A 14152-nucleotide genomic window follows, 5' to 3' on the forward strand; every position below is an offset into this window, starting at 1 on the left:
GGGCAGAGAGAGAGGGAGACACAGAATCGGAAACAGGCTCCAGGCTCTGAGCCATCAGCCCAGAGCCCGACGCGGGGCTCGAACTCATGGACCGCGAGATCGTGACCTGGCTGAAGTCGGACGCTTAACCGACTGCGCCACCCAGGCGCCCCGAGTCTTTTTTTTTTAAATTATCATTTATTTATTTGGAGAGAGACTGCGTGCACACGAGCCGGGGAAGGACAGAGAAGGAGAGAGAAAATCCCACAAACCGTGAGATCGTGACCTGAGCCGAAACCAAGAGTTGGACGCTTAACCGACTGAGCCACCCAGGCGCCCCGAAGCGTGTGACTCTTGATCTTGGGGTTGTGAGTTTGACCCCACGTTGTGTGTAGAGATTACTTAAAAATCTTAAAAAAAAAAAAATAAAACTCAAGGGTTACCTGAGCAGAGGACACGTGTGAGAGAGGTGGGGGGAGAGAAATGCATATTTCTCTCATGAATTAAAAAACCTTAAATGATTGCAGAATGTTGTCTAGCTAAGGATGAGAACCATGGTGTAACGGAAGGTATTAATTTTTAGACTGGATTTTGATACCCAGGTCTGCCATTAAGTGACCTTAGGCGACTCACCTGAACTTTGTTTCCGTGTGTGCCGTGCAAAATTAGTATCTCTGACACACGGTTATGATGATTCAGCGGCCTGTGGATTCAACGCATACTAGGTTCTTAGTTCTAGTTACCCTTCAAGGAGCTGGCCGTGTTCTGACATGGGCACAGAGGTTCCGGTGATGGGGTTTGTGTCACCACTCCTAACTGATCCAGTCAGCTCCTTCCTCTGTGCCTGGGGCAGGTGGCAGAATTCACACACCCACTGTATGTGGCAGACGCCGCTGGGCCAGAGGAGAAACCTGTATGCTGCCCTAAGGATGCAGGACACCAGGGGACAGGAGTTGGCACTGGCCAACAAGCAGCTGCTGACGGTGAGTTCTCGCAAGGGTGACCTGAAGCCTCACCCTCACTGCCCTGCAGAGTCCGCCGGGGTCCCAAGCTCTTCACTGCTGCCAGTACTTGCCCAGTGTATCTGCCTCTGAGGTTTTCAGCATCACACTGGAGCAGTACCGGGTCTCGTCAAGTGGCTCTTCGCGTCCGGCTGCAGGTGACCCGGCCTCCAGTCCCGGGGCGCGGACTAGTCCTCGCTCCCCTCGTGTCCGTGCCCGGCACCTGCCTCTCAGAGCCCCTCTCTCCCGGGAGAACCCGGTCGCCAGCAGGTCGCCATCTGTGTGTCCCGGGGCCTGGCGGAGGTCACGGTTCATGGTGTTCTCAGCAAGTAATTGCTGAACGTGGGGTTTCATCCACGGAGAAAGACTTGCGTAGGCCTCCCCTGCAGTGCGCAGCCTCGATGCTACCGCCTAGCTTTGTGGCACAGCTAAGTCCAAAGCCAGGAGGACGCACGCTGGACTGCCATCGCGGGAGAACGAGGAAAGGGGCCGGCCTGACGTCACACTCTGTTCTGCCTCCCCACACACCCCCGCCAGGCCCGTCGAGCGGCCCTGCACCAGCTGCTTGAACAGGAGCATCAGCAGTACCAGCAGGAACTGAATCTGATGGGCAGAGCATTTTACGTGGAGAGACTCTGACGGCGCCCAAAACAAAGCTGGCTCTTAACGGCTCGAAGGCAGACATATGGCTCATTCTACGGCCCTGAATCCCTATTGGTTGCAAAAGGGTTTAGCTGTACCCGTGATCTTAAAACAGCTTCCTGGGTTTTGCTCACTTGCCTCTCCGATCTCACTTCCTCTCGTCTTTTCCATCTTCCTGGACAAATAGCTCTGAGTGTGGCTGTTCACCCATGGGTGCCGTGGCGCTTGGCTGGCAGGAGGCCTGGGGTCCCATGATGAGACCTGGGACAGGTCTCTTTCCTCTGGACCCGAATTCCCACCTCTGCAAATTGACACGGTTCCAAACTCCAGTGCAATGAGGGGTAAGGCAGCTATAAGGAAGTAAGGAGCAGCGATTTATGTGAAGCTGCTCAGAGCGTGTACGATCTCACGGCCTTCAGATTCTCAAGAATTCTAAAAGGTACTGGTTGGTCACATGCATCTGTGGGCCACAGAGAACCTTACTTATGAAGATCTGCTTTGCATAAAATGACATCACAAGCCAGAGAGACCCCCGTTGTGCAGCCGGTAACAGGTGCCAGGACAAACTGTCACCGCCAGGCCAGAGCAACTTCCCGGTCCCCTCACCTGCTGTCAGCATCCTCGTCGGCCACTTGTCCTGTCCACACGGAGCTTGTCCTGCCCTCTGCTCCGTGCGGCTGTGTGCGCTGCACAGCTCTGGTCTCCCCGTCCCGCCGCCACCCCCTCCCCCCGTCTGGCTCCAACCCTCAGTGGGCATTTCTCCCCTCCGACACCAGAGCCCCCTCCTTTTCTCCCTGCACGCCCCACTGATGGGCACAGAGAGGCAGCAGGTATGGAGAAGGGTGTGGGCTTTGGAGTCAGGTGTGGGTTCTAAGTCTGGTGCCTCTTAATTGCTGTCAGCTTGTGTAAGTTACTTCTCTGAGCCTCAGTTTCCTCTTCTGAAAATGGGGACAGTGATGCCCATCTCATAGGATCATTATGAGGATTAAATAAAATTTCATAGCGAGCAAGCCTAGTGCTTGGCACACAGCCGGTGTCCTCCCTTTTCTCTCTCAGGTTTCACTGTGACCCTGGCCGTTCACAAGCCCCTCGCCACGCCCCGGCCACCCCCATGCACCCGAGATGCCACTTCACCCCACGCCTGTGTCTGTGCCCCCATGCACCCATTCGTCCTCACCTCCAACAGCCCTGCTTCCCGAGCATCTCTAAGTCAATGACTCACGAGTTCCTGTAGCCAACAAGGCACGGGGCTCACGGGCTGGGAGGCAGGCATGGACAGGGGAGGAAGGCAAGGTGACACATTACGAGGGACAGAAGCAGGCGCATGCGGCCTGGATTTGACCTGCAGCCTGAGGCTGGGTCTCTGATCCTGCGGGGGGGGCCCCCCCCCCCCGCCCCCGCCGGTCCTTCATCTGCCCACAGCCGCCTTCCAGTGGGCCCTGCTGTGTACATTGTCCAGGAGAGCCTGGCCCCAGAGCATAGCAGATCTGGGTTTGAATCCTGCCTCTGTCACTGCCTGCCTGCGTGGCTTTGGGCCAGTTACCTTAACTTTCTGGGTCCCAGCTCCTTGTTTGTAAACTGGAGATAATGCCTACCTCCCTGGATTGCTGTGGGGATGAAATGAAGCACTTTGCAGAGAGGTGGTGCATAAGGTCCAATAAATGGTGAGCCATAGTGTTTTCCTGCCCCCTGAGAGTTTTTTTCCCTTCTCACCTCCTCTCTGTTGCCTGGCTGCTCCCCAGCCACCCCCGACTCCTGCAGCAGCCCCTTTACTCCTCCTCATTCTTTTTATTGGGACCCACACAACACCCCACCCCTCCTGCCTTGGTCCCTGACCTTGGCCTCTCTCCCCAGGGCTTGTCAGAGCCCGGCTGGCTCCGGTATTGGCAGGCTGCCCCCCCTCCCATCTCCTGTGACCCCCCCCTCCCCCCGCCTGCTCTGTCTGCTCTGATCACATCAACTGTTTCCCCGGGTCATAGCCACCCAGCCAGCCCCTTTTCCTTCTGGGGCTGGCACCTTCTCCACCTCCAGCCCCAGAGGGTCCGGCCTGGTTCGAGATGGCCACACAGGAGGCACCGCCAGGAGACTCAGATCCCTTTTATCGGGGCCACCTGAGGCCTGCCTCATCGAGCCCCGAGGTCAGTCTCCTTCTGAGAGAACTGCTCCTCTTCTACATCAGTGTCCCCAAACATGAGGTGCTTTTCGCTCCTGTCACTTCCTAGCCTCTGGTTCACCAGGGCAGTTGAGGCTCCCAGAGAAGGGAGCTGAACGTGGGGGTGAGGGTGAGGCTGGTGGTCACGAGAGCAAGCGTTACACACACACCCCCCGCCCCCCCCCCCCCAGTAAGAGCCATGGGGAGCAAGGACACGAAATGACACCACAGGGTTAGCGTGGGGCCGCGCGCCCTCTTGTCAGCCTTCCCCTGGAGGGCCGGAGGCGCACAACGGGCATCGACTGGGGCTTTAGACAAGCCATTGATCTAGATCAAGGGCACTGTGGAGTGGGTATATGTGTGGGGCAGGGTGGGGGTGGGAATCCGGACTAATGGGAACACGGACACATGGAACAGGCCTGGGGCTGAAGCAGGGCACCCCCGCCCACCCCCGCACGGCCACCCGCTGCAGCTATAACTCGGGCTCCGTTCTGCCACAGCGGAGACACACCCGCCTGCCGCGTGACGGTCAACAGACCTGATCCTCCTCAGAAGAAACCCCCCCCCGGCGGGGAGCCAGGCTGGACCCCTGTGAGGGAAGACGCCGGGAGAAGAGCACCAAGGCCTGTGGGCTTCTTCCTGGCAGAGGGGCTCCGCCCTTGATCTCCTAAAGTCTTCGCTTCAGTTCTGCCAGGCAGGGCAGGCCATATACCTTCTCCGGAGCCCAGGCTGGAGCCCGCCAGGGGCACAGGTCCCTCACCTCTCCCGGACACCCAAGGGTGACTTTGAGGGTGCCTGGAAGACATGGGGAGAAGGGGAGAAGGAACAAGATGATGGAAGAAGCGCGCTGGAAGTTTCTCATGGCCACTTCCCTGTAGTACTTCAGAGCAGGAGGACTCCAGGATGCTGTGGGCTGAAAGGCCCTCGGCAGTCTGGCGGGGTGATCTGGAAGGTTAGGAGTTCCGTTCGAAAGGTAAAGCAGGGTGTACAAGCACCCCCCCCCCCCAAAAAAGGCCCTCCCCCGGAAAGCCTCAGGGCAGTGGGAAGGAGGCTGGGGAGGGCAGGCGGCTGGGCCGGCCTTCAGTGCCATGGGCGCGACATCAGGGCGAGAAGCTCCGTGTGGGAGCCCTTGGAGAGGATAGGTGTCCGGATGTGGAGCCCTGCCAGACAGGCTTCCTGGTCTGGGCCAACGTGATCCAGCAAAGGCCAGGCGCTGGTGGGAGAGGAGCTGATACAGGGACAGCACGAAGGGCAGACGAGTGAGAGCCAGCTGTCTTGGGAGGCAAAGAACAGGGGTCAGCGTCCTTCCCCAAGGAGATGGCTCTCCATGTAGGCAAGCTTGGTGGCTGGAGGGGAGGAAGGCAGACGACCACCGAAACTCTCCTGCCGGCTTCTGTGTGATATGTTTGATATTGGGTTGTTTAATTAGGAACCAACTAAATATCAAACATATTCTTACAGCAGTGGGCAATTTGGCATCAACCTCTGGGGCCCCTTTACCGAACCGCTCATCTCCAGGGTCCCTTTGGAACACCGGTGGCTGCAACCTACGTGGGCCTCGCTCTTAGGCTGGAGAGCTAGTGCGGGAGTACAAGGGCGGGCACTGGAGTTTCAGTTCGTCCCGTATCTTCCCCTTTTACTGGAAGGGATGTAGCTCTGATCTTCTGTCCTTGTATTTTTTTCCTCCTTATTCAATACTGCCCCCACCCTTATTAACTGCTGCTTCCTGGCCCTGGGACTCTCTTGTTCACTGGTCCTGCAGCGAGGGTCTTTGGTTTCTCTGCTTCCCTTCAAGAGTCAATTGATAGCCTATCTGCCCATCTACCTCTAGTGACTGGAAGACCTCAAGAGTAGACTCCAGTTTTGCCCCGTGCCCTGGTGGGTGTCTCAGTTACCCCACTGCTGGGGCTTAGTATTAACGCTAGCCATCTTTCCTTGACATATGACTAATCAGACACATTCATAGTCTTCTCTGATAGCTCTGGTCACCTTGAACAGTGCCCACCTCTCCCCTGGCATATTCTCAGATTGTGTGGCACTGGTGTACTAGGATCAATTGCCACCCGTCAGTAACAGGCTCCAAGTGGAGGAATGAACATGGCCTGGAGTCAAGCCAGGGAGAACAGAGCTGGCACCGATGAGGACTGTGATGTGTGGATGGCGGTAGGTTGGGTAAGGAGAGAGCAGAGGACAAGAGTGGAGAGCAGCACAGTGCTTGGTCAGTGTGGGCATGAAAGTTCTACCTAAAGACCACTGTGGGCAAACAGAGGGCATGGTCCCACCCAGATTACTCTGATCCTCCCCTGCTTCTCTCCCCCACCTCACTTGAAGCTCTGGGAGGACCTCCCAGGGACCGACGGTCACCGCTTACTGTGTCCCTGTGGCTCTTAATGGGGAGGAATGATGTCTCCCTGCCAATTAGAGACTCTTGAAATAGCACAGTAATTTGATCTGGGGATCCGGGGGAATTGTCAGGGATCATCACGAGTGACCTCTCCTTTTTCACTGTGGCTCAAGCTCCCTGAATGCTGGGAATCAAAAGGTAAAACTCCACCAGTGGCCTTTGACCAGCATCCAGCACAGAGGGGGGTGAGGGTGATGGGGAAACGGAAGGGCAACTAGGACCCTCTGGGTGAAAGCTACGCTCCTAGAATTGCCAAAGTACCCTCCTGTATTTCAGTGTTCTCCCCTCCCCTTGCTCTTTTCAAACACCCACAGAGCTGCCCAGAGGGTGGAACGTGCCAGGGTCAGGGAGAACCTCTCCCCTCCCCCACTTTCCATTGTCTAAAATCAGCCTCAGCTGTTCCCCAATTTTTCTTTGCTGGTGATGTCAGTCCATCAAAGTATCTCACCCCGCGCTCCCCCAGGGAGAACAATAATGGGATGGAAGGAGCTGGAAAGACCATATTAGGAACAAGAGGTGGAGCCGTGAGCAGAGATAAAAGGCTCGAGCCTGGGGGCCGCCTAGTCACTCAGCCAGCTGCCCTCCTCTCCTGCCCTGGCCTCCAGTTCTCCAGGTTTCGCAGGCGAGCTCACCAACAGCCACAGCTCATGATGGAGGCCATCAAGAAAAAGATGCAGATGTTGAAGCTGGACAAGGAGAATGCTCTGGACCGGGCAGAGCAAGCTGAAGCAGAGCAAAAGCAGGCAGAGGAGAGAAGCAAGCAGGTGGGTGCTGGCACCGCTCTCTTTTGCCTGCTGGCGAGCAAGACTGCGAGATGGGAGAGGGCTCTCGCGGGAGAGGCAGTGGCCACCAGCCCAGCTTGTTCTTTGGGCGGGAGGGACTCTCTTCTTCCCCAGCCGCACTGGACAGGCAGAGGACGTCCAGCGTCTCGGCTCCAGAGCGCCTGTGTGACCTTGGGAAATCCAGCAGCCCCCTCTGAGCCCTGGTGTGTCTGCCAGATCTAAACGGGGCGGACCATGTTCTGGGAGAACCCAGTTTCTAGAGGAAAATGTGGGGGCCGGGCACACAGGATCTCTTTTCCCTTGATCTTTTTTGAAGATTTTACTTTTAAGTAATCTCTCCATCCAACGTGGGTCTCGAACTTATAACCCCGAGATTAAGAGGCACATGGCTCTACCGACTGAGCCAGTCTTGAGTCACAGGCGTCTACACCCTTACCATCCCAGGGTCTTGGATGAAAACCCACCATGGCTTGGTCATCTTAAGGTCAGAGATCCCAGGGTCACAGGCCAAGGCATAACTCCTAGGGCAGTTGGCTGGGAGTGGCTAGGGAGAAAGTATGTCTCTTTGGGAACGAGCACAGGGGTCTGTCAGGGCTTGGGAGCCCCCGGTCTGGGCCTGCTCCATTGTGTGTGACTCGTGGGGCTCCTGCAGCTGGAGGATGAGCTGGCGGCCATGCAGAAGAAGCTGAAAGGGACAGAGGATGAGCTGGACAAGTACTCCGAAGCTCTGAAGGACGCCCAGGAGAAGCTGGAGCTGGCAGAGAAGAAGGCTGCTGACGTACGTATGACAGAGTCGGAAGGTGGGCTAATCCGCATGTGCAGAGCGCCATGTTGATAGGACGAAACCCCACGCTTGGACACATACATACTTGTGGATTCAGGGTGTAGAAATAGATGCTCGCGTGCATTTTGGCACACGATCACATGCTGACATACCCTCCTGATGGCATGTTCATTTGTTCTTAAATGTCTCATTTTTGTCTCATCCTCAACCCAGGAACTTCACTATGTTTCCCAGGACCCAGACAAAGGGAGGGGTCTCCAGGCCCAGAGACCTGCTATCACTCTTCCCACCTCCTCCCCCATGCCACATTCCTCGCTTTTGTGTCCAAGCCCTGGCACGTAGATATGGATATTAATAGGGAAACTCTCATCTCTCAACCGCCCAGCAGAGCCAGCTCAGATTTCACAATGGGACAAAAGAGGTCACAATGACCCTGGCCCTCTATGGGTTTATTCATCTGGGCCACTGTGGGCACCTGCCCTTATGCCACGGAGACACCACAGCAAGCATTGCTCATGACGGGCTGGGTAGCAACAAGGAGTCTTACAGGGGAAAAGGGGTCACCAGACCTTACTCTGTGGCAATGACTCACTCACTCAGCTTCTCTGCAGTTGGGTTCAATTTTTCCATCTGAACATGAAATAAATTGTTTTTTTCCACTTCATGTTTATCCCGTCACCACCTACTTCCATTTACCCTCAAGCTTAAAGCTTTAGCACAACAGTAAATGAGAGGCGACGAAGGAAAGATGTTTGGAAGAAAAGTGACATAACAGCAACAAAAGAAAGTGTGGGATTGATGGAAATACAGTCAATTCTTAGCACGGAGTTAATAGGAAAATAGGAGCAAATATATATATATATATATATATATATATATATATATATATATATATCTGTATATACCCACACATACACATATTTTTATGAGCACATATACTTTTTTTAATGTTTATTTATTTTTGAGAGAGACCGAGCGTGAACGGGGGAGGAGCAGAGAGAGAGGGAGACACAGAATCCGAAGCGGGCTCCAGGCTCTAAGCTGTCAGCACAGAGCCCGATGTGGGGCTTGAACTCACAAACGTGAGATCACAACCTGAGTGGAAGTCAGACACTTAACCGACTGAGCCACCCAGGTGCCCCAGGAGCGCCTGGTTTTGGAAAATAGAGAGACAGAGTGGGTCATTCGCAGATGTTTCCAGACCCTCAAGTTTGGCCTCTTTGCTCTCAGGCCCATCATCTCCCCTTTGGCACTCTGCCACCTGCAGTGGCCAGGGAACGTAACGAGGGCTGTTGAACGTATCCTGCCAGAGGTCAGAGATACAAAGAGGATCATATACGTTATACATATTTGTGGTTTCCAAGAGTTTAGTCCCCTGCAAACTATCAATTCTTCCTTCTTGGAAAACTGCAGAAAACACAGGTTACCTCCAGAGGTTTGGGCAGATGCTTGATGGCCTGTTGGAACTACCTGACCAAGGTTCCGGGTCTAGATGGATAGATGATCTCTCTGGCTCATAGGGACAGAAGTTTTCGCAAACTGGCAGTGTCGGGTTAAGGGGAGTTTTATGAGATGTTGGGTGACGACTCTCCTGGAGAGGCTAAGGCTAAAGCGGCAGGTATGTGGGTTGGAGGAGGTGTGTCCAGGAGCAAGGAAAGAACAAACAAGTCTAACCTTCGATCTTGGGAGAGAGAAACACAGAGGCTCTAGATGATACCCCTATTTCACTGGGAAGATAAAGGAAATTCCTGGGGACGAATTCTGTCTGTCCTACGCTGTTGCACATATACAGACACGCACTGTCATCCCCCACCCAGACAGGGTGGGTTCAGTATATTCACTCGAAAGAAGTTACTCATGTTTATATAGGAACCCACCAAAACCCATTTCAATATGTAGTATGTGGGTAGAAAAACTTGTTTAACTTCTCTCCCCCTGTTAGCTTTCCCTACAAGTCAGCGAGTACCGGGTACCCTCAGAGGTGTGCCCGAGGCCAAGAAGTGGGGGAGGAAGGCTGTGAGCAGCAGGCAGAAATACGTTAGGCTAGGAAGGAAGCAGGAAGAAAGGTTTTTTTTTCTCAGAGCTGGGGTTAGCAACCTTCCACCTGTGAGCTAAATCCTGTCACAGCCTCGTTTTGTACAGTTTTACTGCAACGACACCATGCCCATTCGCTTGCATATCATCCACAGGCTTTGTCCCATGGAGCTCAACACACCCTGTGGCCTGCAAAGCCAGGAAAACTGTACTGTCTGGCCTTTCCCAGAAAAAGTTGGGGGATTTCTGCCTCAAAGAATCAGAGAAGGAAAGTGAAGTGTTTATAGGAATTGGAAAAAGTGCTGAATAAGGAGGAAGCAATAGGTTTAAAGCAGAGAGCAAGGGTCAGAGTCACCAGCAACATGATGTCTGCATCTTCAGGGGGAGGGTGCGCGTCCAGTACAAGTGTCCCGGGAAGTTCACAGCTCAGCTCCTACCCTCGAGGCTAACAGAGCAGAGTACTCTGATGTGGATATAAGGGCAGGAGAGGGAGTGGAGGGAGTCAACGGCTGCATGTTCGCTCACACAGGGAGTTCTGGTTATCTGAGCAGCTTTTCTGGAAAGCACAGGATTTGCTGGATTGCTTGAAGAAAGAAAAGGGCAAGGGTATGGCAAGGTCAGTACAAGCTTCACCTTTTCATCCCTGAATTGTCTGAAATCGTTTTCAAAAAATTGTAACGAAGCCTACATCACGTTTGCCATTTTAACCACTTCTAAGGGTACAGTTCAATGGCAGTAAGAACATTCACGTGTGTAAGGGCTTCTCAACCCGAGGTGAAGTCAGAAGCTCATTAGGGTAAAGCAAGGGGAAAGAGGAGTGCAAGGTTAGGACAAAGAGTAATACCAGACGTGAGAGGGGTGGGGGACGGACACGTACACCTGCTGATACATTGTTGTATTGTTGGTCACCAGGAAAACATTAGCACTGGGCCCTTTGCTGCCCGTCCATCATGCCTTTAAAGGGTATCAGGAGTCAATCCACCTGTCTCCCTGGATCAAGAGAAGATTATCTGTTCACAGAATCCAGCGGTGCTCCGAGCAGCCCTGGGTTGGTCTGCGTTGAGGGCGCCGGCCGCTTCACCAGGGCAAAGGGAGGTAAACAGCGCCCCCTGCTGCTCATCACCCAGATGCCAAAGTCTCACTTCTGTTTCCATCTTCTCTCTGACCAGACTTCTCCGAGAGGAGCTGGAAAAATTCTTAGGCCATCAGGGTCGAGTTTACTCCCTGTTCTTCCTTCCCAGTTCCGCGAGGGAAAAAACAGTACACAGCGTACTCTACCAAGCAAATTATTTACTGTTTGAATTGTTTCCTCTAAACAGCTCATTGCTCGGTATTTCTAAAAGGAAATAGGAAGAGGAAGCCTCTGGAGGGAGTGTCTTCAGAAGCAGGCATTGAGGGCAGCACCAGTCATTTCAGGGACCAGGAGTCTTAGTCCTGAGTCCTGCTCCGCACCATAATTTTGAGGGGAAAAGAGAGTCGCAGCAGAGGAGACGTTTGCTATGATGGCTTACAGGGAAGGTAGGCGCACAGTACAAACAAGTAGGAGAGAGCAGGAGGTAAAATTTTCAAGTCTCTTTACTATTGTGCTTCCAGAAGTCCCACGTGGCAGGGACTGGGAGGCAGTTTCTAACTCAGGGCACCTGAAGGTAGAAGTGGCAGTGACACTGTTTAGTTATCACCGAACAGAGGCTCGGTTCCACAGGACGTTTGCTAGGCACTCACGTGGCTGTTGCACAAAGGGTCTGGTAACAGTGATCTGTAAGAGAGGACTCCTTCCTGATAAAATCTTTCTCACCTGCACAGAGAAATGTGACGACTGATTACCATACCTAAATTACTCAAGGTTCGGAAGGCCTGGCAGGTCGGTGAATCGCTGGTGCACAGTGACCCTCCGAGGTGACGGGGGAAGGACGAGATCCGTACCGATGCCGAGGGAACGAGAAGTCCGCCATCCTGGCCTTTTCTCTCACCCCCGGAATTCCCTGCCTTGACTTTCAGGCGGTGGGTTAGGGTGGGAGAGAACCTACCTGGGCCCACCCGGAAAGGAGCGGAGGCTGCAGAGCCGGGCTCTTCTGAGGCTGGGGCCCAGCAAGCCCTGGCCTGTCCCCGCACCCGAGTTTGGAGCCTGTGTGCGGTGGGTGGAAGCCGGGGCGGCGTCGGGTGCGCGGTGAAGGCGGACGCCGCGCGGCCCGGCGGACCTGCTGCGGGGCAGAGGGCAGCCTGTCGCGCGCCTTCCGGTTGCCATGGTAGCCCGCGCCCGGCGCTGCCCCGCCCCCCTTTGCTGGGCTGGGAAAGGCCCCGCCCCGCGCTCGCGCCGAGGGCCGCCCGCCCGGGGTCTGTCGCGGCAGGGCGCGGCGGTGACGCCACATCCGGGCGGGTGGGCGAGTTCCGGTATTTCAGGGAGGAGCAGGCGGAAGTGGGGGTGAGAAGCGGCTGCAGCGCCGAGCGGAGGAGGCAGGAAGCCGAGAGCGAGCAGGGGCTGGGTGGGCACCATGGCCGGGATCACCACCATCGAGGCGGTGAAGCGCAAGATCCAGGTTCTGCAGCAGCAAGCCGATGACGCAGAGGAGAGGGCCGAGCGCCTGCAGCGGGAAGTGGAGGGGGAAAGGCGGGCACGGGAGCAGGTACGGAGAGGGCGAGGCGCGCGAGGGGGAGCGGGCGCTGCAGCGGCTGGGACCCCGAAGGGGGGCCCTTGGTTTCGCGGCGGAGCGCGGGCCGCGGGCGCCGGCTGACTCGGAGATGAGGTTGGAGCCCGGCGGATGGGTGGGGCTCACCCGCGGCTGGACCTGAGGCGGACGAAGGGGGAACTGGGCGCTCGGGTGAGCCGGCTTGACCTTTGAAGGAACTGAGCCTCGCGGGGCCTGGAAAGTGGTTTTCCTCCTCCTCCTGTCTCCCCGCTCATTCATTCAGTCCTTCGGAGGCTGGCGCGGCCAGGGGAGGGGCTCAGCGGCCTCTCCCTCCCCCACTCCTCGGTGAAGGGCGGGGTGGGGTGGGGGGGGGGGAAATTCGCTCTCGTTAGAGGTTTCCGGCCCAAGGGGGGAGAGTAGGTGGGTGCTGCTCTGGCCTGGGAGGGGCAGGGCCGACTTACTGTGCAGGGGTGGGGGTGGGGGTGGGAACCGCCGGAAAGCCCCCGGCCTGGCCTGCTGGCAGCCTTTCCGCTCCCTCCTCCAGCTCAGGAAATGAGGCTGCAGTCGGCTGAGAGGAAGCGCGGTGCCCTCCCTGGAGGAGGTTAAGGCCACAGCACCGCCTCCCATCCTCCGGCCTGGGGCTCTTTCCTTTTGTGGGGGCAACTGCTAAACCCACTGTGTCAACCGCCGCGAAGCCGCCCAGGAGGAGTTGGTACCTCACTCACTGTGTTAGTGCAAATGTGCGAGCCAACAAAACTCGCCTGGCCCTACCCCTGACGACCTGGAAGGCGGGGACTTCTGCAGGATTCTGGCCTTTGTTGCTGAAGTGCAATCAGTGCAGGCCCAGCCGGTTAAGAACACTTCTTCCAAGCGCAGCTGATAAGCCAGTTGGTGTGGCCGAGACTCGGATTGAGTGCCAATTTCTGTCAAGGTTTCTGGTTGACCTCGGCAGTGTGGTTCGCGCAGACAAAATAATGAGTTCCAAGGAGCCTCTAGTGACGCTCTGTTGTTTCCCAGTTACCCGCCACGGTGTCTCTTTTTATTAAAGATAATATTGGCTCAGCTGGAAGTTGGAACATAAAATGATGATGAAATGAATGGTGATTCTCGAAACTGCTTTCTACTTAGAGGAGGGCCAGTAATTTTAGTAAGTCACAAGACTTTCCAGGGTCTAGGGTACGGGCTAGTGGGTGGAACTGATCTCCTGACTTGGTTTTGGAGAATCTTGAGGCTGGAGAGAAAAGTAAGTGTTGCTAAAATTTGAAGACCTTATGGGGAACTTCTGTGGTTTATTGGTATTCCTTGTTGTTCTCTTGCCTGGTCAGGTTTTTTTTTTGTTTTTGTTTTTGTTTTTGTTTTTGTTTTTTCCCTGGCTGCCCCTCTGGGGAGTGGCTGAGAATTACTGTTTTGGGGGGAGAGTGGGAGATTGTTAGAATGCTCTTGTTTTTCTACCGGGGCGTAGAAATGCTGGGGTCTTGTCTTCTCTGTCGTCTTTTTCTCAGGGGATTTCCCCCATGTTCATGATATATATTTTTAAGTTTATTTTACCTATTTTGAGAGAGAGAGAGCGAGTGTGCCCACAAGGGAGGAGCACAGAGAGGGAGAGAGGGAGAATCCCAAGCAGGATTCACACTGTCAGTGTGGAGCTCGATGTAGGGCTCGAACTCCCCGACCGTGAGATCATGACCTGAGCTGAAATCAAGAGACCGACTGAGCCACCCAGGTGTCCCAGTGTGAGTAGCTTCTA

The 14152-nt window shown here is 55.2% G+C and overlaps 3 protein-coding genes across 21 annotated transcripts in view; 2 read left to right on the top strand and 1 right to left on the bottom strand.

Annotated features, from left to right (window-relative positions):
- CFAP141 (cilia and flagella associated protein 141) overlaps positions 1–1760 on the top strand; it is a 5616-nt gene extending 3856 nt beyond the window's left edge. Inside the window, exons 3-4 of one of the 2 annotated variants that reach the window (XM_040452851.1) lie at positions 833–962; positions 1518–1755. In XM_040452851.1, the coding sequence (XP_040308785.1) occupies positions 833–962; positions 1518–1619 (232 nt within the window). In that variant the 3' untranslated portion in view covers positions 1620–1755. Of the gene's footprint in view, positions 1–600; positions 963–1517 lie in introns of those variants that run through there. The other variant, XM_040452850.1, reaches the window with a different exon arrangement.
- A 1794-nt stretch (positions 1761–3554) lies between these two features.
- Positions 3555–12166, bottom strand: LOC121015678 (cleavage and polyadenylation specificity factor subunit 6-like). Of its 3 annotated transcripts, none has more exons than XM_040452849.1 (2): positions 11806–12166; positions 3555–4569 (listed from the first exon to the last, which is right to left on the bottom strand). In XM_040452849.1, the coding sequence occupies exons 1-2, from the start codon at positions 12145–12147 to the stop codon at positions 4531–4533; spliced, it is 381 nt and encodes a 126-aa protein (XP_040308783.1). In that variant the 5' UTR covers positions 12148–12166; the 3' UTR covers positions 3555–4530. The 3 variants fall into 3 exon arrangements, 2 of the variants coding, with proteins under 2 accessions (XP_040308783.1, XP_040308782.1); XM_040452848.1 differs by having other exon boundaries at positions 3555–4719; XR_005783923.1 differs by lacking the exon at positions 3555–4569 and adding an exon at positions 10468–11573 and having other exon boundaries at positions 11806–12092.
- Positions 6734–14152, top strand: part of TPM3 (tropomyosin 3) — a 28698-nt gene continuing 21279 nt past the window's right edge. For 5 of the 16 annotated variants that reach the window (XM_040452831.1, XM_040452826.1, XM_040452825.1 and 2 more), the window contains exons 1-2: positions 6734–6942; positions 7613–7738. In XM_040452831.1, the coding sequence (XP_040308765.1) occupies positions 6826–6942; positions 7613–7738 (243 nt within the window). In that variant the 5' untranslated portion in view covers positions 6734–6825. Of the gene's footprint in view, positions 6943–7612; positions 7739–12189; positions 12403–14152 lie in introns of those variants that run through there. The other 11 variants (XM_040452828.1, XM_040452829.1, XM_040452827.1 and 8 more) reach the window with 5 other exon arrangements.

This window comes from Herpailurus yagouaroundi, unplaced genomic scaffold (assembly GCF_014898765.1).
Source record: "Herpailurus yagouaroundi ecotype Mexico unplaced genomic scaffold, PumYag 207, whole genome shotgun sequence".
Taxonomy (NCBI): Eukaryota; Metazoa; Chordata; class Mammalia; order Carnivora; family Felidae; genus Herpailurus; species Herpailurus yagouaroundi.